The sequence below is a fragment of the Ctenopharyngodon idella genome, chromosome 7, assembly GCF_019924925.1.
Source record: "Ctenopharyngodon idella isolate HZGC_01 chromosome 7, HZGC01, whole genome shotgun sequence".
NCBI classification, from domain to species: domain Eukaryota; kingdom Metazoa; phylum Chordata; class Actinopteri; order Cypriniformes; family Xenocyprididae; genus Ctenopharyngodon; species Ctenopharyngodon idella.
Window position 1 is genome coordinate 40,690,213 of NC_067226.1, and position 23,022 is coordinate 40,713,234.

A 23,022-nucleotide genomic window follows, 5' to 3' on the forward strand; every position below is an offset into this window, starting at 1 on the left:
TTTTAAAAAAAAATAATGCATGCCAACATTTACAGGCTGCCAAGTGCTTTAGGCAAATATGATTTTTCAGTCCCCCCACACACACCATTAGCTCATTTGATACTGCCAAGACACTTAGCTGTGATGAAAGATTGCAAATAAGAAAATTCCATTACATCATTCCATGACGTGTTAATATGGCAGTATTCTGGAAAGACTTAAAGTTGAAAGTGCAATGTTCATGCATATGAAACTATACAAAGTTATGACACAAAATAGACTGCAAAACATACTCAAAACCTCCCTCTCCCAACATGCAACATTTTATTACACAATGCATGTAAAGCTACTTAGCGAGTGTTTCTCTCAAACTCCAAATACCCATTCAAACAAGTCATTCATGCTTTGGTTATTTTCCCTCAAATGGGAATGAATCTATTAATTTGTTAATCATGGGTTATTTTCTGGAAAATCTGTTTTGCATCCCTGTCTTGAGAATTCATCATGCTATTTCTCAGCAGTGTAAGGATCCAAGGTTAATACTCAGCAAGCACTAAATGAGTGTGAAAATTGGCTTTGGTTAGTAAATGAAATGGACTGAATTGTTTTGTAAGTGGAGCAGGGGTGTCAGGGTATGACAGTTGCCATATTTTGGTTGCCTGGTAAATGCAAAAATATTTATCATAAATAATAGAATTGAGTTTAAAATGATTACATTAGTTGTGAATAGAGTACCTCAGAGATGACGTGTTTTTGTAGGCCAACCCGGAAGTTAGCGGCGCGTGGGTTCCCTCGATCGAAAGCCTATGCATTTTTCCCCATAGACTTTTGGAAAATCGCAAAAAATAAGCTCTGTGTTTAACAAAGGGTTATGACACTTACACGTTTTGTCTATCAAGATAATGTTTACAAGTTAACAACATTTATACATTTTGAAGCCTAAATAAAGTCGTCAGATACAAAAAGCTAACAGTAGGCTTTAAACGGACTACAGCACACCATGGTCACGGATCAACGTCACCACCACCAACACTGTTAGACTTTGCTGTAATTTTACAGTTACTTACCGCAAAAAATCCCAGTAAAATACCATATGTTATTTACGGTTAACTACTGTAATATGCAATGCATTATGGGTATTTTTTATGATATTTACAGTAACTTATTGTATATGGGGATTTACAGTACTTTACTGTTTACTCAAAAGCAGTAGTGCTACTGTAAATTATTTTTTTGAGATCCTCCAATCAGAATGCTAGCAGCCGATCACGTGACCAGCTTGGAGCTTTCAGAAAAATAATTCAAACAAGATGGCGGCCTCTCAGTGCCAGGAAATGAGCGTAAACTTATATAGTTTTTACGCTGGCAAGTTGTCATGTGTCAACCCAAACAGGGAATTTACCCCATTTCATGCTTAAAATACCAACATATGTCCAATTTATTGTACGTAGGTCGTAATTTAGCCATTGAATGTTTTCAGTTAAATACTAAAAAGACGATATTATGTAACGTCTGTAGTGGCATAGGCCGTAGAGCGTGTGGTACGTGAAAGTTGCTTTTAACGTGATCAACCCGGGTTCGAATCCGCTTTATGTCAAACTCGCTCTTATCCCTTTTCCCCCCATCACAAATCAGATCGGAAAGGCATTTATATTTAATAAAAATGAATATATCTGAAAAGTTTAAATAAAGTGCCTAACAAGTGTTTAACAAGAAAGTATTTATCAGATTGGTTGCTGCCAACCATATACTATATATAGATGTATATTATTTTATTTATTAATGCCGTGGATTAGCACAAGTGTGGTGATAAATGTAATTTTTAAATGATTAAAAAAAATATATGTATATAAACTTTGCTTACGCCTCAAAAATATAAATTGTTACTCGCGTGCAAAGCCCGCGCAACAAGCTGAGGTTTGTGTCGAGTGCGTGCATAACGGACTGTGAGTGGATCGCTAACGTTAGACGCCAGCTGGGAGTTTTTCTGAGGTAAGTACATTTTACTTTACAAATTTCTTTTAAGTTACGTTTACAACTACCACTTATGGCACATTTTACCCGTCAGTTATGTTAAACGAATACCGTTGAATGCCATTAAATGTGTGTGACGTTATTATTTTGAAGTTGGCCTAGCGCGTTTTTTCAGACTCTCCCTGCGTCTCAATCAGCTCTCTAGCTTCCTAGGTCGTGAATTTGTATATTTTGTAAATGAATGTGGCCAACTCCCTGATCAGTGCCCTAACTTCTGAACTAGGGAGCTGATTGAGACCACAGACTGTAAAAGACTGAGACGCACGCGCTCTCACGCGATCCCTCCCCCAATGTATGTATTTACAACGTGTTTTGCAGCGGTCAGTAATGTAGCCAATCACAGACATAGTTGTTGATCTCTTGGCAAATCAGAGGTGAGAATCCACTCACTGCTCAAAATGCCAGATTTTATTTTATTTTTTACATATTTTTTATTTTCTTATTTCATATTCATTTTTACCTGTTACTGTAGGCTATATAACGTTATTCTCTTCTCTCTTTTTTCAGTGTTGATTGTCATCTGATTGTGTAAGTGATCAACCTAGCAGTCATCCTAGATTTGTGATTTATCATGTTCATATATAATGAACAATGATCATTGATAAAAAATTTCTTCTCTCTCTTTTCTGTGTCAACAGGAGCTAACTACACCCCAAAGGCTCTTTTAAGAGCCACAACACGGAGCTTCTTTGGCTTTGTAAGTATATGTTTTGACTAGCAATAAGGTGCATTCTGTGATTAACATCTTGTACATAAGGGTGTAACAATATACTCGTGTCACGTTTCAATACAGTCACGATACTGAACTCACGATGTGATACTTATCGCGATATTTTAAGCTGAAATAAAGGTTTTTTTTTTTTTTTAACTTTATTTTTTATTATTAAATTATTATTTTTTTATTATTAACAGGACCCACAAATATTCCCCCATTGCATTATTATACATTATATATAATCATTCAATGTAGTAATGTAACAAACTCCATAAACCTATTGTTTTCTATGCTGCTAAGAGGTCAGATGGCCAATTGCATACTGCAAAGTTTCAGAAGTGACAGCTACGTATAAATGCTGGATTCACTCCACATGGGACAGAAATATGACATGTTAAAATAGTAACAGATTAAAGCAACGTAAAGGCATAATAGTTAGTTAGAAATATGTAGAAATACTAATAATTGAATATGTTCATAGCAAAATATTTTTGAAATTCTATTCCAGTTATTGGTAAAAGTGATGACTTGTAAATCATTTTAAATGTTTACTATTTAGCTATTTCATATTAATGCATTTTTACATTATTGTAGGCTATATATTCTCTTCTCTCTTTTTTCAGTGTTGATTGTCATCTGATTGTGTAAGTGATCGACCTAGCAGTCATCCTAGATTTGTGATTTATCATGTACAAATTGATCATTGATGAAAAATTTTGTTTCTTCTTTTTCTCTCTTTTCTCTGTGTCAACAGGAGCTAACTACACCCCAAAGCTTCCTTGGCATTGTAAGTATATGTTTTGACTAACTATCTGGTGCATAATGTGATTAAAGTGTTAATTCATCCAAAAATAAAAATTCTGTCCTTAATTACTCACCCTCATGTCATCCCAAACCTGTAAGACCTTCATTCATCTTCAGAACACAAATTAAGATATTTTTGATGAAATCTGAGGGTTTCTGAACCACACATAGGCAGCAACGTCATTGCACCTTTTGAGGTCCAGAAAGGTACTAAAGACATCGTTCAACATTAAATATAAAATGTTAAACGTTATTTGAAATTATTTAAAAATGAAGACACTTTAAATGTGAAATTACACCCACCAGTAGGTGGCAGCAAATCACTGTTAATGAGCGAGTCATTGAGATTCGATTAATTCAAACAGCTGATTAATTCGGGAAGTGTTGCTCTAGAGACACAAAACAATGCTGTGGACATTGTTTGGAACTATTTTCATTGTCGAAATAGAGTGAAACAGGTGATTTGGTGACTAAAATGTAAGTTACTTGATATTAAGTTCTTGATCATTAAATTATACGCTGTATAAAATCAATATTACGTTTGAAATCATGCTGATATTAGGAGAAAAACGTTGCTCTGTGTAATATTGGTTACCTATATTAAAGTATATAAATATAAAAGATGTACAGGGGCATTTTTGCCCCTTATCTTGAATTCTGGGGGCATTCTAAAGGCTTTTTAATAGACTAAATCACACAGTGAAAGTGTGTACACTCAAATATGCAGCACATGCACCATTCTTACCTAGACTACGTCACGTAGTGCATGCGTGCATTCAATGGGTGTGTTTTTGTTTGTTTTTTGTAAAGTGGGGGACATACATATAATTTCAGATTGTTAAATCAACAATTACGATGTCATAGACGATATATTATATATATATATATATATATATATATATATATATATCTCGCACACCCTACAGCACTGGCCCGATTGGGCAAGTGACCTTTCTGTCTACTGTCCAGAGCGTCGTTAAAACTGGCCCCAGGCCATCGGGCAGTCCTTAATGTCGAACCCTGAATAATCATACGACTAAAACTAAATGTGATATGTTTGCGCATACATGATTTTTGCACTTTCACTTTGATTTTGAGAAGCACATTTTTTTAATGAAACCTAAGAGGTTTCTTTCCATCCATCCCAAATCCATTACTCTGAAACTTAAAAGATAAAAAAAAAAAAAAAATGTCATAAAGGCATCGTAAAATAATCAACTGAGTGGTCTAATCCACTCGATTTATTATTTTTATGATGCCTTTATTACATTTTTTTTTTTTTTAATCTTTTTTAGTTTTAGAGGAATGGATTTTAAAGCTATACTATTCAAACAGTACACTACTGGGAATAACTGCTGTTGCACAAGTTGTTACCTCGTCTCTTCATGAACAAATTTAGATGAAATAAACTCATGACCATTTCTCACACATTTTCCTGTTTTGTTTCAGATCTGCCATCAGTTGTTTACCAGTATGGAGACCAGCCAAGACCAACTGGGAGGTTTTGATCATGCTTTTTATTGCACATTGTCATGATCTCTGCTTTGATTTGTTAAGAATTCAGGTCTCTTTTTTTTATGTTGCATCATGATAAATAAAATGGATGTAACTGATTGTGACAGTGAATAAAAAAATATAGTGATATACATGGACTCAAGTCACTTATTTGGAATTTATTAAATTCAGTAGCATACATGTAATATAAAACTGAAATAAATTACAGTAAAATTACTGTAATAATATTATACTGTAAAAATAAGTTGCGGTAAGGGCATCATACTGTAAAATGAAGTTGCGGTAAGGGCATCATACTGTAAAACACATTTACAGTTAAGCTACTGTAAAGGGGCAGTTACAGTAACTTACTGGCAACAGTGCTGCCAGTAAGTTACCGCAAAAATACAATAAAAAGTCTAACAGTGAAGCTTCCTCAAACTTTATTTAAAAAACAACTTTATTTAAAAAAACATGCTCGCTGATTATTATCTGCGCTGTGTATGAATACTTATCCACTTTTTCATGAGAAATTCTGTCCAAATGTCCTGTCATGATGACGTCTAAAGTCCCCGCCAAAGGAAGTAGTCCCTTTTAGCAGCCGCCGTATTTAAGACAAAATAAAGGTTTTAAAAAATAAATAAATAAATAAAAAAAAAATAAAATCACAAGCGGGCTATAACTGGTGTGTTTTATGTCATAGATCAAAACGTGAAAATATTTAGAGGCTTTGTTAACCACAGACCTTATTTCAGGCGATTTATCAAAAACCCATTCAAAAAACCCATAGACTTTAGGGCGATGGAACCGGAAGTCCTAAAATGCTAACTCGCTTCCGGGTTTTGCATACAAAAACACGTCATTTCTGAGGTACTCTATTAAATAGTTTTAATTATTAACAGAAAAAAAAAGAACAATATACTGAGTTAAATAGGCCATAACAACTTAATAACTTGTTTACGTGTAAACTGTCATTCTGGCTGTCAACTAACAACCGGAGCACAACACAGATATTAAGTACACAAATACTTTCTAGGGAATTTATAGGCCTTGTGTTTCGTGTTGTGTGTTTATTAATCTTATTTTCTGGTGTGCATGTGTGCTTTTTGAGCTCTTAATGCCGCACACTGCTGCAAATCATGAACATGAATGTACACAGAAGAGCAGTGGTCAAGGTCAAGATATTTGCTAAACAATACTTTATGGTTTGTTTCTCATGAAACCCTATAGTGTACCTTCAAAACATTTGCCATAATGTTGCATGAGATAATTTTATGGCATTCTATTTTAAAGCTTGAAGGTCACCATTCACTGCCATTAAAGGGTTAGTTTACCCAAAAATGAAAAATCTGTCATTAATTACCCTCATGTCGTCAAAACCTCGCAAGACTTTCATTCATCTTCGGAACACAAATAAAGATTGAGTCGTGATGCTCTTGTGAACTTGTGTTGGAGATTACTTTTTTGAGGTTAATTAAGGTTAAACCACTGGAGTCACATGGATTACTTTAATGATGTATTTACTACCTTTCTGGGCCTTGAAAGTGGTAGTTGCGTAGGCTGTCAACGGAGGGAGAGAAAGATTTCATTGAAAATATCTTAATTTGTGTTCTGAAGATGAAAGGAAGTCTTATGGGTGTGGAATGACATGAGGGTGAGTAATTAATGACAGAAATTTCATTTTTGGGTGAACTAACCCTTTAAATAGACTAGCACAAGCTCTGTCTTTTGTGCTCTGAAAAAGACAGAAGGTCATATGGCTTTAGATAAACATTAGGGTGAGTAAATCAGTGAATTTTCATTGTTTTGTGTGGACTATCCCAGAGACATTCAGAGAAAAATAAACTTAAGTAAACAAACTCATAGGGGATCAAAGCCATTGTGCAATTTTTTATAGGTGTCGTTTTTATAGGCATTTTGTTTTTGTTTTATTTAACCAACTGCTTTTTTGTAGAATCATAAGGTACTTGACTTTGTTATTTTTTATTCATTCATATATCAGCAGCTGCATATTATCTGCCATTTTATGTCTGAATCTGACAGGAACGGAAAGTTCATTTTTGACTCTGGGTCTACCATTGTGTTGTATGCTGTTCTGAGTGAGTGTGAATGACTTGCCTTTATTGCAGCTTTCTGTATGCTCAGGAAAAATGAGCAGATCTTTGACAAACACAGGATTACCAAGTGGATGGAAGAGAGGCAAGCCATTCCTGATGTGAGGCAGTGGCCTAAGACACAAGAAAAAGAATCCATGAAAAAAAGCATACAGCCGAGAAAAAATGAGCACAATTTGTGAGACTGTTTGAGACTTATCTTCACTAGTAGAAAAAAGAAATTCAGTAGTTCATGTTAATATCTGACTAGCACAATACAGACATTTCTATGGAAACAAGATTACATGAGGGAGGGAAAAAAAAAAAAAATTAATAACAATTTTTATAACAAAAGCAGATCTATCACAACACTGACCTTTTATTTTATTTAAACAGTCATAGCATTGCAATGACTTTGCAGTTGTGTGATGCACCAAAATTATTATTTTTTTTTTTTACCAAAAACAATGAAACCAAAATGATAGAATTCATATAGGTGAAAACAGAAAATAAATTTAATAAAATAAATAAATAACAATGAAGACAACAGTTTAAAGGGCCCAATATACTAATGGCAAAGTTCTATTTTGCTCTTCGTTTAGGGGTAAAAAGTTTGAAATACATGAGCAGCAGTATACTGTTAGCGAACATCCCGATGCCACCCACGCTGAGGTTTACATTTACATTTAGATGAACATGTAAATATGTGTTGTGCGCTTTCATCTCAGTAACAAAATAAACACAACAAAATTGAGAAAACAGCAAGCATTTTTTAAGAAAGCATAAGAAAATCATCTGATTATAGCAATGTGGATATGTTTGCATGAGCAATTCGGCAGTAAAGTAATGTCACGTTTACTTGTATAGCACTTTATATAATATATTGCTTAAAAGCAATCAGCTGTCAGTATCTCATTTCATCAGAAGTACAACTTCATTTTCTACTATAAGGCAGCTCTCCAGTGTCTTCATGTTTTTACTTGAGGATGATCTTGACAGACAGAATAGAAGAAATGAACCAGAGAAGATTTCCACATCAAAGAAGGCGGAGCTTCAGAGCAGGCACACCTACCTATTAAGTTATCGCCATGGCTGGAACTTTTCTGTAAAGTTCACTTTGGCAAGCTGTTTCGAGCTTCAAAAACAAACTCCAAATGAACTTTGTTTTGGCCTGATTTTGTTCGTCATATAAGTTCATTCTTCAATTTTGTTTGAATATCGGGGCCTTAAAGGGATAGTTCACCCAAAAATGAAAATTATCCTATGATTTACGCATCCTCAAGCCATCCTAGGTGTATATGACTATCTTCTTTCAGACGAACACAATCAGAGATATATTTAAAAAAAAAAAAAATCCTTAGTCCTCCAAGGTTTATAATGTGAATCTGGGGCCGTGTTTTGAAGACAAAAAAAAAAAAAAAAAAACATCCATCCATTAAAAAAAAAAAAAAAAAAAAAAAGTAATCCATATGACTCCAGGGGGTTAATTAAAGGTCTTCTGAAGCGAAGCGATTAGTTTTTTGAAGAAAAATATACAGATTTAAAAATTCAAATAACTAGCTTCCGGTGGACGAATGGTGGTGAATAAACTTCATAAAACTCATCAGTAATGTTTTGGCTATTATTCGGACAGGGTCCGCTACAACAGGCTTATACTAATAGATTGTACTTACATAATTTATAACCGTAATTAAACTAAACTATATCTGTTCTATCTCCATGCAGCATATATTCTCTGGCTCTGTAGGCATCATCGTCAGACTCCGATTTGAACTGAACACTGCTACTGACAGTTTCTGACATTTTCAGTGTATGAGATTGTCGTGTTTTGTTGATGCATGAGCTCTTGAAGCTCCGCCCTTTTCTTGAAAGCGGGCCGGGAGCACAAGCTCATTCGCATTTACAGGGACGCACAAAAACTTTGCGCTTTTGCTCACCCCCAAAAAGTGGCAATTTGAACATGCTATAAAAAAAATATGTGGGGTATTTTAAACTAAAACTTCACATAGACACTCTGGGGACATCAGAGAATTATTTTACATCTTGTAAACAGGGGCATAATAGGTCCTCTTTAAATTAATATCATAAACATCCGACTAGTCGATTAATGGCTTAAATCAGCAACTACTAGTCGACTAGAAAAATATTTTGTCGGAGGAAGCCCTACTCAAAACAAAGTTTCTGGAAAAATATGGATATTTGAGACTGTATGTATGTGTACCTGTCATTTGGTCTCCAGAAGACCGTCTCGAGGGGTATGACTTGTTGTCGTCCTTGTGTATCATCATAGATTTTCTTGGCAGCAATTGTTGTTTCAGTAACCACACAGTCCATGTCACCCAGGATATGCCAAGAGATAACCTTCGCTGCATCATCATCCTCCACCTGTGCCAGATGAGCTACCTACAAATCATTACACACACAAACATCGCGACATAAACAAAAATGTCTCTGATAGGGTGATCCAGTGGTTGATCCAGTGGTTCAACCTTTCTGGATGAATGGGGTGGGCTGGCCCGTCTGCCTTACTCACCCAATCAGAATTTAGCCACAGATAGTGTTAATCTGTAATTTACAATTTGTGCACCGGTTATAAATCAATAAAAACCATTATAAATAAATAGAGAATTATCGGCAATAACGATGAGGCAGAGATAAATACTCTGGCTCATCGTTACTTATTGAAAATTATGTTTCAAAAACCTTGAAACTTTCCCAAGACTCATTTTACCCTGCTGATTCCTGGATGTGTACTTGTGATGGGATCACATGATACAAAAATCAAATGCACACCTTTCCCAGAACATGCGGACTGCCTTTGAAAGGGTCAGGAATGCTGCATTTCCGTCTAGGCTGAATCTCCATCTTGGTCAAAATTGCTTTCTTGGCATTTATTACTTTCTCTATTGCTGATTCCTGAACAGATTCATAAACAAAGACACAAACAAAGAGAATAAAATGCATGCTTCTAGACAGACCAAACAACAATAAAACAGTAGTTATGTATGAATGTGTGTGCATGTGCAGACTCACAGTGGTTAGTTCTGAGATGTCTAAGCCACTTTTCATGAGCTCTGGTTTGAGCTCATTTTGTTTGTGGGTTGCATCTTGCACCTGACCTGTAGAAGAAAAAAAAAAAAAAAAAAAAAAAAATCAAATATATAAGAGTTACACCTAAACTTGAGTCTAAATAAAAGCATAAATAAATGCATAAACGCATAAATAAATGAATAAAATAAATGCATAAATTAACAAATGTATAAGATAAATGCATAAAAGCATAAATAAATGAATGAATAAAATAAATGCATAAAAACCTAAATAAATGCATTAAAGCCTCAATAAATGAATGAATAAAACAAATGCATAAATGCATAAAAGCATAAATGAATGCATAAATAAATGCATAAATGAATGAATGTATGAAGTGCCTACGCTCAAGTTCAGATTTCAGTTCTTCATTGGTCTCAAAGAATTCCTTGTACATCAAAATGGTTCTGGAAAGGCTATCTTTCTTCTTACTGAGAGACGCAACAACTTTCTGATATTCTGCATCTGGAATAGTTCAAAAAAATAATTGAACAGTTTAACAGTTGTAGTTTCCCAAAATTATGACTTTGTTGTCATTCATAGTTGTTCAACTCATGAATACAATCACTCCAACAAAACGTTACATCATAATGGGAAGCATCACTCACAGTAACAATTTTATTTGTATAGCGCTTTTTACACATACACTGTTTCAAAGCAGCTTTACAGAAAACCATGTTTGTGTTTATAAAATCTTAAGATCTTCCTGCCCAAGACCAAAAACACTATACTAATAAAGCATACTACACAGAAAAATTGGTTTGTGCAGAATGAGATCTTTTAAAATCTCTTAGCAGGCTACATTAAGTGACATTAAGCTTTTTCTTTAACGGTTTTCTATGGGAGGAAAACACATAATGTGTAATTAAACGAATTGCGTTTATATTCTGGGCTCAACTGCTTTGCTGTACAGCATGGTTTATGATGTTTACGGAGTTTGGTCTTTTTTAACGCTAAGCATTTTAGAATGTCCATAGTCAGGGAAATTTTTATATATATATATATATATATCAAACAGCATCGTTCTTTGCTTTACGAATTTGCAAGGCAATCTGAATCTGTGTTTTTTCTTATTTGCAAACGAATTGTGTTGCTTTAAAAATCGAATGTGAAAACAGATTACAAAGCGCTCACCAAAACCATGTATTTTGTATTGATTACCATTACCATCTAACGAAGTTAACATAGTTGGTTAAATGAAGTCGTTGTGCCACCTACAGGCCTTTTGGGTGAAGTGTAGGTTGGTAAAGAACGTGCAAAATGGCCATAACTACATTACCCTTTTTGATAGAATAATCGTGATTAATAATCGTAATTATAATTTTGAGCAAAATAATCATGATTATCAGTTTAACCATTATCGTGCAGCCCTAAGCAGTATAGATTTACTGTCCTCTGAAAATAACTTTACAGCCATTATTGTCAAAATAGCTGGCAACAAAAGTGAGTACACCCTAAGTGATAACAGTTGTATGTCGTTTAACCATGCAAAGCCACATGTCCTATTCATCATGTTCATGTTTTTTTCTGCTTGACAGGACCATACAAATGTGTGTATCTTGTATTAGAGCAGTTAAAATTTGGTGCTTTGAGTACAATTGTCTCATACTGACCATTGAATGTTCAACATGGTACCTCATGGCAAAGAACTCTCTGAGGATTTAAGAATTAGAATTGTTGCTCTCCACAAAGTTGGCCTAGGCTATAAGAAGATCGGTAACACCATGAAACTGAGTTACAGCACAGTGGCCAGGGTCATAGAGAGAGGTTTTCCAAGACGGGTTCCACAGGGAACAGGCCAAAGAAGTTGAGACCTTGTGCTGTGCGTCAGGTGCAGAAGCTGGCTTCAAAAAAAACAGAGGCATGAGTGCTGCCAGCATTGCTTTAGAGGTTGCAGAAGCGGAAGTTCAGCTTGTCAGTGCTCAGACCATACGCCGCACACTGCAACAAGTCGGCTTGCATGACCGTCGTCCCAGAAGGAAGCCTCTTCTGAAGCTGGCTCACAAAAAAGCCCGCAAAAAGTTTGCTGAAGACAACCTGTCCAAGATCATGAATTACTGGAACCATGTCCTGTGGTCTGATGAGACTAAGATAAACTTGTTTGGCTCAGGTGTCCAGCATGTGTGGCGACGCCCTGGTGAGGAGTACCAGGAAAATTGTGTCTTGCCTACAGTCAAGCATGGTGGTGGGAGCATCATGGTCTAGGGCTGCATGAGTGCTGCTGGTACTGGGGAGCTCTGCTTCATTGAGGGAAACATGGATTCCAACATGTACTGTGACATTCTGAAGCAGAACATGATGAATTCCATGCCCAGGAGGATTAAGGCAGTGCTAAATAACAATGGTGCTCACACAAAATATTGACACTTTGGACACAGTTCTGACATGTTCACTTAGGGTGTACTCACTTTTGAGTTGTTGCCAGTTATTTAGACAATAATGGCTGTATGTTAAGTTATTTTTAGAGGACAGTAAATCTGTACTGCTATACAAGCTGCACACTGTCTACTCTAACGTATATCCAATTTTAATTTCTATAGTATTGTCCTTTGAGAACATATAATAAAATGGTTGCTGAAATGTGAGGGGTGTACTCACTTTTGTGAGATACTGTGTGTGTGTGTGTGTGTGTGTGTGTGTGTGTGTGTTTGTGCAAATATACTATAGACAACCAAGGCTTCAGCATGTAAGACGTGTATGGTGTACAAGGACAAGGTGTACAGGAGTCGAAATTATAAATCCTATCCTAGATTATAAATTATAATCACTTTTAGTCAGCTTTGACGAAACTCCCCTCAGCTAGCGAGTCTTTTTGAAGTGACTAGAAGCCTTGTCACCTGACCTGAATACTGCATGCTGATTCGCTAAAACAGGACTTATCGGTTTCTGTACACAAACAACAAGGGTGCTTGTCGGTTTCTGCTGTAAAATGTGAACTCGCGATGCCTTGACAATGGACAATACGGCTTTTTTGACAAAACAGATTTTTTTTTTTTAAGTGGTGTTTATCAGTTTTTGCAAATGAACTTTTCAATTCTACACAGCTATATATTAAACAGAAATATTGCCTGTCATAGGAAACCTGGCACATTACTTTTGATTAGATTTATAAGTTTTATCATTTATTTAATATTGATTTTATTATAATTTTTTTATGATATAGACTGAAGTTGATCAGTTACAGCAACATTACAATTATAATGTCTAGTTCTTCACAGTCATACTTATTAGTAATGTAACTAATAATGGGCTGACTAACCGTTGCAGAATCTGAAAGGCAGGCTGTATGGAGCGATGGTAACGCTGGTCTGCTGAATCTCAGGATGAAACTGGAGTATGTACTCAGCTCCATCCACACCAGGACTGTTCTCCAAAAGAACCAAATCCTACAGGACACAAACAATAACAATCATTTACCAACAATGACCAGTGAACAGGACAGGTTTTTCTTTTAAACTGGAGTTCATGTTCAAAATTATCTTTAGGCTGCTTTAATAACCAGCATTAAGAAAAAGGAGGAAGAAGTTTCATATGAAAAACATAAATTTGTGTGTATGTGCGAAGAATATTTAAAGGGGTCTACCACTTTAACCGCAAGATGTGAGCTATTACATGCAAAATAAAATTAAAAGACTATTTGTCCTGCTATATTTAAATTTAAAAATCAAATATTAAAATAAAATCACAATAATAAAAGTGATATTACAAAATGTTTTTAACAAAAATTAACGCTTTTAACCATTTTTTTTACTCAAATCAAGTCAAATCCAGGTCAATTCATCACCAATGATACAAGGTTAATGAAAACTAAAACTACTAAAAAGTGTTTTCATTAATTAAAACTGAAATAAAATAAAACAGAAAATACATTTTGGATTAAAAAAAAAATAATAAAAAAACCCTAAACTTACAAAACAGAACAAACATTTAAAAAAACTGCCCTGGCAACTAACTGATATAACAAAAATTGCATTAAAAAAAAATTATTGTAAAACTATTGTATAAAATAAAAAAGCTAATTCAATACAGTGTATACAAACAAACACTCACAGTAATAAGAGTCTCCCCGTTAGTAAGGCTGTATGACAAACTTTTATCTCCATTCTCAAACAAAGGAACCACGATGTCTCCTGGGCCTTCAACTGTAACCACCACTTTTCCATCTATACCTTCACCAGCAGCGTTATCGTATTGGTCCTGAAAAGTAGAAACAAACACACAAATGCAGACATGTTGCACATTTTAGGGATGTCCTGATCAGGTTTTTGTGCCCCCGATCCGATCCAAGTCACTGAATATTGAGTATCTGCCAATACAGAGTTCCGACCCGATACTTGTATTTTAATAGTGCTTGGTGCACACTTCAAGCACATTAAAGTTATTAAAATTAATTCAATGTATACAGGGATGTGCAGAGAGTTTCTCAGGGGCTCAAATGCAAGGCTGCATTTATTTGATCCAAAATACAGCAATATTGTGAATTACTACAACTTAAAATAACTGTTTTAATGCAATTTATTCCTGTGTTGGCTGAATTTTCAGCATCATTACTCCAGTCTTCAGTTTCATATGATCAAGCAAAATATTTCAATAAAATTACTTTTTCTGGGGTTTTCTCAGCAGTCTTGTAACATTAGATCCTCTATACATGATCAAAATCAATTTTCTTCAAAATTTGAAAGGTTTTCTATTAAATGAGACAATGTACTTGATTATACCATTTTTTTTTTCTTCTTTTTTTTTATAAGCCATTACTTTTAAGTATGACACTTAGATGTGAAAATCACTAAACTCTGCCTTCAGGGTGAAAGGCAGGGCTGGGATGTTGCATCGATTCTCGATCGATACAATGAATCTGGATCGATCCTGATATTTTCTCTCTCGAATCGATTGTGAGCTTAGTTTTAACAGCAGATGGTGCTCTAGGCTAGTTTTTAGCCACACACACTCTCTCTCAAACGCTCACGAAGAAGACTGCTGGACAGCGCTCGTGCCTTCGGCTGAGCCATGTAAGCGGTTAAATATACTTGCACCTCAGTTCAGAATGCTTTTATGATGCACGATCTGTAATTCGCTTTAACCTTTTCAAACTTTATGAATGATTATTTTAGGTTTAAGTGGTGTGTGTAAAGGAACTGGAAGCAGGCAAGAGATACATTGGAAAATATTAGAATCGCTCCAGATTCTTCATATCGTGAATCGAGATTCGATGTATTGTCCCAGCCCTAGTGTAAGGGGTTAACAGTGACAGTCAATAGAGAGCTTAAATATTATATAAAGCTTGAATGATCAGGATCATATATGACATGATAAGAAATTGGTTGCAAAATTTTTGATCTGAGCATCCCTACTAGTTTATTTATTTGATCTAATTGTTATTTGAGAATACAGAAATACCAGAAAAAATTTATAATTGCAGAAATGCTCAAAATAAAGGAATAATAAATTAAAAATGATTTAAAAATGTATAACACATTAACAGATCACTTTATTTTCAGATTTGCATTTGATTTGAAAGCAATAAAGAACAAGACGCTTTGTGTTCCTACAGGCAATAGGTGGTGTTAGGCATCATATCAAGTTCAACATCATCTGTTAACAGTAAACATGCAAGCACCAGCTCTAGATTGACTAAAACTTACCATGATCTTCAGATTCAAGCTGTCCAGCAGTGTGCGATTGGCCCGAATGTTACTATTGGAGACAACAGGAGTTGAAGGTGGAGTCTCAGGGGCTAATTTCATTGCTTTATTGGGAACAACGTTTAGTGCAATCTAAGATAGAAACACAAATTAGCATCCTACAGTAAGAAACAGTAATAAAAAAATTTTTTAAAAAAGCAGCGTATACAAGAAACTGGATAAAATAAATTTTATGTTCCCACCTGTTTGCTCCACAGACATTTGGTTTTGTCCAAAGCCAAAACAAATTGGACCACATACTTTCCTGCAAGCTCTGGAATCTGCTTATCCCTGAAAAAAAATGGAAATAAAAACACATGGCACACATTATGTACATTAAACAATCTATATATCTGTCCATCCATCCATCTGTCCATCCATCCATCCTAATGTGCTCAGTTGTATCTATTACCTGAAACAGAAGCACTCGTCCTTTTCAGTGTCCTTGCGTTTACTACACTTCAGAGTAGAGGCCTAAGATAAAACAAAACATACTTCGATTTACTCAAACTTTCAATATCTCATTTCTCATTATGCATTCTCCTTCTAGGCATGCTATTACAAATTCATCTGTTTGTCATTTAATTCCCCTTTTCAAAATACAAGTCTCATCAAAATTGTATATTGTTAGTACTAGTGACATACCAAAATGAAAATTCTGGGCCGAAACCAAAAATTCAGGATGCACTGAAAATGACTAACTTATTTTAAAATATTTTTTTGATTTGTATTAACTTTTTAATACAAATACAAATACTTTTTAAGGAATTTCATTAACTTTAACTTTAACCTTAACTTTAACTTAACATAATTTTTTCTCTTTTTGGGAAAGCGAATATTTTAGTTTATTTAGTAATCAATTAATTAATTAATCAAATTTATTTGATCATCAACACTCAAAACTGAGTTGTACAAAAATTTTAATTGCACATAAGGCAGTTTTTATATTAATTGTTAATAATAGAATTATGTTTATACTTCAATTTGTTGGTGAAATACAAACATTTAAACAATGGCTGTAATAATTGGTTTTCAAGACATGGACATTGAATGGCTTTCCTGAGATAAATGTAATGTTACAGGACAGTGTTTACAAGCGGTTTTACTGACATCTTTCTGCATTTGAAACACTGATTGAGAGATTAAAGGAAGAGATGTGCTTGAGCCGTGCACCGCTTGAACTGATTCAGCGAGTGATCTGTCACATCGTATTAAAGACCACCAAAACAACATCTGTTTAAATTTCGCGATTAATCAGTATTGATTAAAATTGAGAAATCAATATTGTCAACCCAGTCCACACCGCTGGCACATTTAACTGTTGTAGTTTTTTATCTATTTAATGAAACAGATGGCGAAAAAGTCAAAATGCACCATCGGAAAAAGTGCTATTAAACGACACTGTTTCTTCATTGATTTTGGCTCTTTAAAACCATTTCGGCACAGAACCGAAAATTGCTGTACCCCCCAAAATTAGCCAAAACAGTACTTCAATGCTGATAATAGTATATTTAACATAGCTTGTATATTTGACTCAATATAATGTAACCTCTACATAATCTTCAATAAAAATGGTTTCCTCAATCTTAGTGGTTCAGACCTTTGTGGCTTTAAAACATGCAGTCTGAACAAACATACAGTCTTGGTCAGAATTAAAGGGTTAGTTCACCCAAAAATGAAAATTCTGTCATTAATTACTCACCCTCATGTCGTTCTACACCCACAAGACCTTCGTTCATCTTCGGAACACAAATTAAGATATTTTTGATAAAAATCCAAATCCAAATGGCCTGCATCGCCAGCAATAACACTCCCTTTTTCAATTCCCAGAAAGCTACTAAAAACATATTTAAAACAGTTCATGTGACTACAGTGGTTCAACTTTAATATTATAAAGCGAATCAGTGTTTTGAATAAGTGGTTCAGAGCGCCAAAAATCACATGATTTCAGTAAACGAGGCTTTGTTATGTCTTAAGTGTTTTGAAACTTCAATAGTTCACATGACTTTGGCAGTTTAATACGCGCTCCGAACCACTGATTCAAAAAAAGAGATACGTAAAGCTTCGAAGCTTCACGAAGCAGTGTTTTGAAATCGCCCATCACTAGATATTGTGAAATAAAGTCTCTATTTTGTTATTTTTGGTGCACAAAAACTATTCTCCTCGCTTTATATTAAAGTTGAACCACTGTAGTCACATGAACGGTTTTAAATATGTTTTTAGTAGCTTTCTGGGCATTGAAAAAGGGAGTGTTACTGCTGGCGATGCAGGCCTTACTGAGTCATCGTACTTTATTAAAAATATCTTAATTTGTGTTCTGAAGATGAACGAAGGTCTTACGGGTGTGGAACAACATGAGGGTGAGTAATAAATGACATAATTTTCATTTTTGGGTGAACTAACCCTTTAAATATGATCAAAGAAAGCAGTGAAAATAAATCTGAACTGTTTATCCTTACTATTCTTGGTCAAAAATGACCACAAACAGCCAAGGTGTGACCACTTTCAAAAAGCTTAAAAGGAATTAAATTAAATCTTGACAAATTTATTGAGCCATGTAGTTTCAGTAAAGCGTCAAAATAAAGACAAAATAGAGTCACTCACTTCAGGGGGTGGATAGGACCCTGATGCTATGCCTTTCCATAGCAGCATTGATAGATTTGCTGGGCTGATGTTTCTCACCGGCCCACCCTCTTCAGACATCACAACCACTGTAAATACTTCAGACAACAGAAAAATGTGATTTGCATAGTATTCTATACTAATTTTACAATATAATATAGGCTTTACTGTGCATCCAACACACACCTGGGAAGACGTCTCCTGCACATAAAGTGGCAGTGCTGTCATATTCGATACAGAGATCAACAGGTTTGTTGGGATCAGGAATCACGTTTAGTCTTATTATTGGCCCTGGAATACCTTTCCTGCTAAAAGATCCCAAGAATTCCAAATGATGCTCCCCTCTATAAAAGAAAAAGGGTGCGAGAAAGAGACAGAGACAGTGAAAGAGAGAAGGACAACGGTATTTTTTTATCATTTGCCATATCTGTTTCTACAGTATGCATTCTCTACAGTAATCAAAGAATGTTGAAATAGTCCGTTTTTTTTTTTTAAATAAATAAAATGGAACAGTTTATTGAACCTTTAGACAAATAAAAAAAATAAAAATAAAGTTTGCATGTGTTTTTTGTTGAGTATCATATTTGATACATCAGGCTTTTATGGCTCAAACAGTACGATATAGGACAATGTTTCTCAACCGTTTGGTCGCAACCCAAAAGTGGGTTGCGGAGTGTGTAGTCAAAAAACTAAAAAAAAAATTTCTCTAATACACATTGGGAACTATTATTGGTACCCCTAGAAATTCGTATGAGTAAAATATATCTTAAGTATATTCCCCTTCATATAAACAATTTTTATCACACGAGGGTGTAAATGTTTTACTGATGTGAGACTTTTATTTTGAAAGACATGCGTGAAAGCTGTTGACTCTTCAGTCAGATGCAGTTTAAGTAAATAGTACATGACTTTGCTATATATAAAGAGCAAAAATTACGAGCATGCAACATCGTAGCTACATTGTCAAGTACTAGTCAGTCATGAAATTACCAAAAAATACCAATTTTTTTTTTTTGTTGTTGTTGGATTTGTTGGAAAACAAATATTCTCAGGTTATATAATCCATATGAAACGTGCATATAGGCGCATCCACTACTGCGGAGATGACGAGTCAGCATTCTCAACTTCATCACTGCAGCGGGAAATACAGAAGACACTAGTTTATCAATTAATTATTAAAATGTTAAAGCAATCTCCTTGCTGTTTTCCCCCGGAGCATTCATAATCATTACCTCTGCCAGTGCGCTGTGGCGCTTGAGTGCTGATTAGGCTATGTAGGCATTAAAGGCTCTATATTATGATTTATATGGTTTACTAATAAACGTGTGATTAGTCAACTGATCGCTTAAAATGAACGACTACTAGTCGACCAGAAAAATCTTAAGTCGAGGGCAGTCCTATCATGTTGATAATTTAGATACTGTAGAAATTTGTGAAGTAGGCTTCATAGGGTTAAATATGCACTTACTTTGCACCAGTTATTCTTTCTAATATGAAGCAAGCTTTTCCTTCTGAATCTACAGGCTGAGACATCACTGAAGACTTTACCTAAAAGAGAAAAAAAAATGATTCAAAATTGCAGAGATGGAAAGTAACTAATTACAAATAACTTCGTTACAGTACTTAAGTTCATTTTTTAATTTTTTCTACTTTCTTGAGTATAATTAAATTGTGGTACTTTTACTTGAGTTGAATAAAACTAAAGTATTCAACTTCGCTACATTTATTTTTCACCAAAAGTACAAAGTACTTTGACAAAGGTGCCGACGGAGCAACAGGGTGAGCTGGCATTTGACGTGCACTTTTCAAACTACTGCTTCAGCCAATAATAGACATGTCTGATTTGGGTGCAAAACCAATCAAATCTTCCAGTTCAGCTGAGGGGCTGAGCGTTCAAACCGCACTTAATCTGCCAATGGGGTAAGCAAAATAATCTTATTTCAAACCGAAAACAAGATTATTTTGCTTACCCCATTGGCAGATTATTTTGCTTGTTTTTAGCAAAAATTCAATTTTGACTTATTTTTTTTTCAGAAAACAAGACAATTTTTACTTGTCTAGAAAATGCTTCTTGATTTAAGTATTTTTAGATATTTGGACTGGAAACAAGACAAAAAAAATCTAAGAAAGAAAAGCATTTTTTTGCAGTGTAAGCAAGAGATACAGACCGACACGCCTATAACATGAAGACTGGATCATAGGCATTGATCAACTGATGAGTAAAATGAAGTTGGAATTTCCCAAAAAGTAGTATAAAAGTCTGAGGAGTAAAAAACTTCAACCTGCAGGCGGGTGAGTACTTGACTAACCTTACCCGACCTGAATAATCTTAGGGTTAAAAGATGTACTATAAAAGGTCACACCAACTAACAAGTTATACACCATTCTTATGAAAATACCCAAGATGGCTTGAAGAACACAGATATATCCTCACAATCATGTGTTTATTGTCTTTATGTTACATCAGTCAAAACATCTTTATCTGCATTTTATTCGGCTGTAGCAATATCTGATGTCCATATAAGGGATTTCCTGGAATGTCATAAGTTTAATACTTCTATGAATCTCACTTATGGACTTTCTGGCTTCCAGTATGAATGAAACAGAAAATACATGAGAGTGTTTAGCGCTCCATATTGCTAACATCGCCTCGTTTTGGGTAAAAATAGAAAAATACAACTAAAGTACTTTGTAAAGTAAAAACTTAAGTAGTTTTTTTTAGCAAACTACTTATTTACTCTTGCTTAAATCATTATTTTTCAGTACCTCTACTTGTACTCAAGTAAATTATTTCTTAAGTAACAATACTTTTACTTAAGTACAATTTTTTAGTAATCTTTCCACCACTGCGAAATTGTATCACCTTACAGTAATTACATTACATCCTCATTGAACAGTAGGAATGAGCTCTTACGTAAAATTACAAACAGTTTAGATTTACAGGTCCCACAGTAGAAACTCTGTAGGAACTTTTGTTTTGATTTTTATTTTGCTTTTTATTTGCCTTTTTCATGTGAAGCCATGATGCAGAAGTGCAGATAGACAGACTATAGGTCCAAAAGTAAGAAAGTGATAGTGTTCAAAAGAAATTTTGTGTTTCACGTACATGCAATTAGGAAATCACAGGTTTCAGTGATCAGACATTGTGAACTGTATATCAGTGATCACAGGTGTATTCATTTTTGCTGCATTGAGTTTCTACTTTGGGGCCTGTATTTTCAACACAGTCTTTTTGATTGTTCATTTGAGAAAATACTCTAGTTGTCAACAGAGGTGATATAATTTTGTATCTTTTGGCAATTTAGTGATATTGCATGGGGGTTTAATCACAGAATGTTCAGAAAAAAAGTACTTTCCAAGAATATACGTTTGTCGACACAAATCCACCAACCTCCCTTCCCTCAAGTATACCTTCATCTGTGAGGACAGATTCTTCATTCCAATCTCAACACGCTGGTCTGGTGAAGGATTTCCCCATTCATCACACAGCTGCATGACCAATGGTGTGCCCAAGCCATGGCCATTCATGACCTGGAAAGGCTAAAGAAACGAGTTTTATTCTAAATATTCTTCCCCATGAATTTCTTTTATTGTGTTTCGAATGTGTGACATACTATCTCTGGCTTCTCCAGTAGAATTATCTTTGCTGGAGGTCCAGCAGTAACTTCAATTCGCACAAATTCCTTCATGTCCTGATACTTAAAGCACAACTCTCTTGGGCCAAGAGATCCTGCCTCGAACCGGACACCAGATACAGACAATCTTCCAATACTGGCCTGCAAAAAGGCATACAAATAAATAATATGAAAACACTAAAATGAAAATGAAGAGGTACATTTTTGCTAGTAGAATATGCTATGATGGTATAAACCATGCAATACCATTATTATTTTTTTATTATCTACAAGCTGACAACTATAGCTACGGCCCTATGAAATCTGTTTTAATTTTTCCCAAGTTCCATCTTACTTTCCCCTGAATTCTTTCTTACTGATTTAATAAAACAATTCCCAGGCAAAGTGACTCATAACTGTAAAATTCACTGTCCATATAGAAAATGTATCCGCATTTGGCACTTGGTGGGTGCCAATTTCAAAACCCTGTATTACACATACAAATAAACATTTTGCATTTGCAGTAGTCTGATATGTTTTAATGTAATTTTAGTAATAAAAATGTTCATTTGTTGGTACATGTGATTGTGTATACCTTCCATTCTATGGCCAGAGCTTTTTTATCCAGGTCATTCGCAGACACACTCAAAGTCTTCACACTTTCAGCATTTAGACAGTCTGTTTTATTCCCGTACTGATCGATCACTTCCACATCTGAGAGGGAAATATAAGTTTAACAAGTTTAATAAGTTTTTGCTTGTCAGTACATTTAGCAGTAAACAGTATTTCAAAAGACAATAGAATTCTAAAATTACATGTAAAGATGTCAAAGTTCAGTTAATTGCATTTAATATAAACTTAAACTATAATACATTTTCATTCAAGTGCAATTAACA

At 34.8% G+C, this 23,022-nt stretch overlaps 1 protein-coding gene across 2 annotated transcripts in view; it reads right to left on the bottom strand.

The window, feature by feature from the left end:
- The window catches only part of smchd1 (structural maintenance of chromosomes flexible hinge domain containing 1), a 76,689-nt gene that overhangs the window by 7,181 nt on the left and 46,486 nt on the right, over positions 1 to 23,022 (bottom strand). Inside the window, exons 29-45 of one of the 2 annotated variants that reach the window (XR_007930829.1) lie at positions 22,722 to 22,840; positions 22,127 to 22,288; positions 21,924 to 22,052; positions 19,981 to 20,060; positions 18,699 to 18,856; positions 18,495 to 18,610; positions 16,303 to 16,364; positions 16,094 to 16,181; positions 15,852 to 15,983; positions 14,260 to 14,406; positions 13,469 to 13,595; positions 10,555 to 10,674; positions 10,153 to 10,238; positions 9,913 to 10,035; positions 9,341 to 9,522; positions 7,145 to 7,254; positions 715 to 831 (exon numbers count right to left, since the gene is read on the bottom strand). Coding sequence is in view for 1 of the 2 variants with exons in the window: in XM_051899212.1 (XP_051755172.1) it covers positions 7,145 to 7,254; positions 9,341 to 9,522; positions 9,913 to 10,035; positions 10,153 to 10,238; positions 10,555 to 10,674; positions 13,469 to 13,595; positions 14,260 to 14,406; positions 15,852 to 15,983; positions 16,094 to 16,181; positions 16,303 to 16,364; positions 18,495 to 18,610; positions 18,699 to 18,856; positions 19,981 to 20,060; positions 21,924 to 22,052; positions 22,127 to 22,288; positions 22,722 to 22,840 (1,941 nt within the window). In the remaining variant the exon portion in view is untranslated. The remainder of the gene's footprint in view (positions 1 to 714; positions 832 to 7,144; positions 7,255 to 9,340; positions 9,523 to 9,912; positions 10,036 to 10,152; positions 10,239 to 10,554; positions 10,675 to 13,468; positions 13,596 to 14,259; positions 14,407 to 15,851; positions 15,984 to 16,093; positions 16,182 to 16,302; positions 16,365 to 18,494; positions 18,611 to 18,698; positions 18,857 to 19,980; positions 20,061 to 21,923; positions 22,053 to 22,126; positions 22,289 to 22,721; positions 22,841 to 23,022) is intronic. The other variant, XM_051899212.1, reaches the window with a different exon arrangement.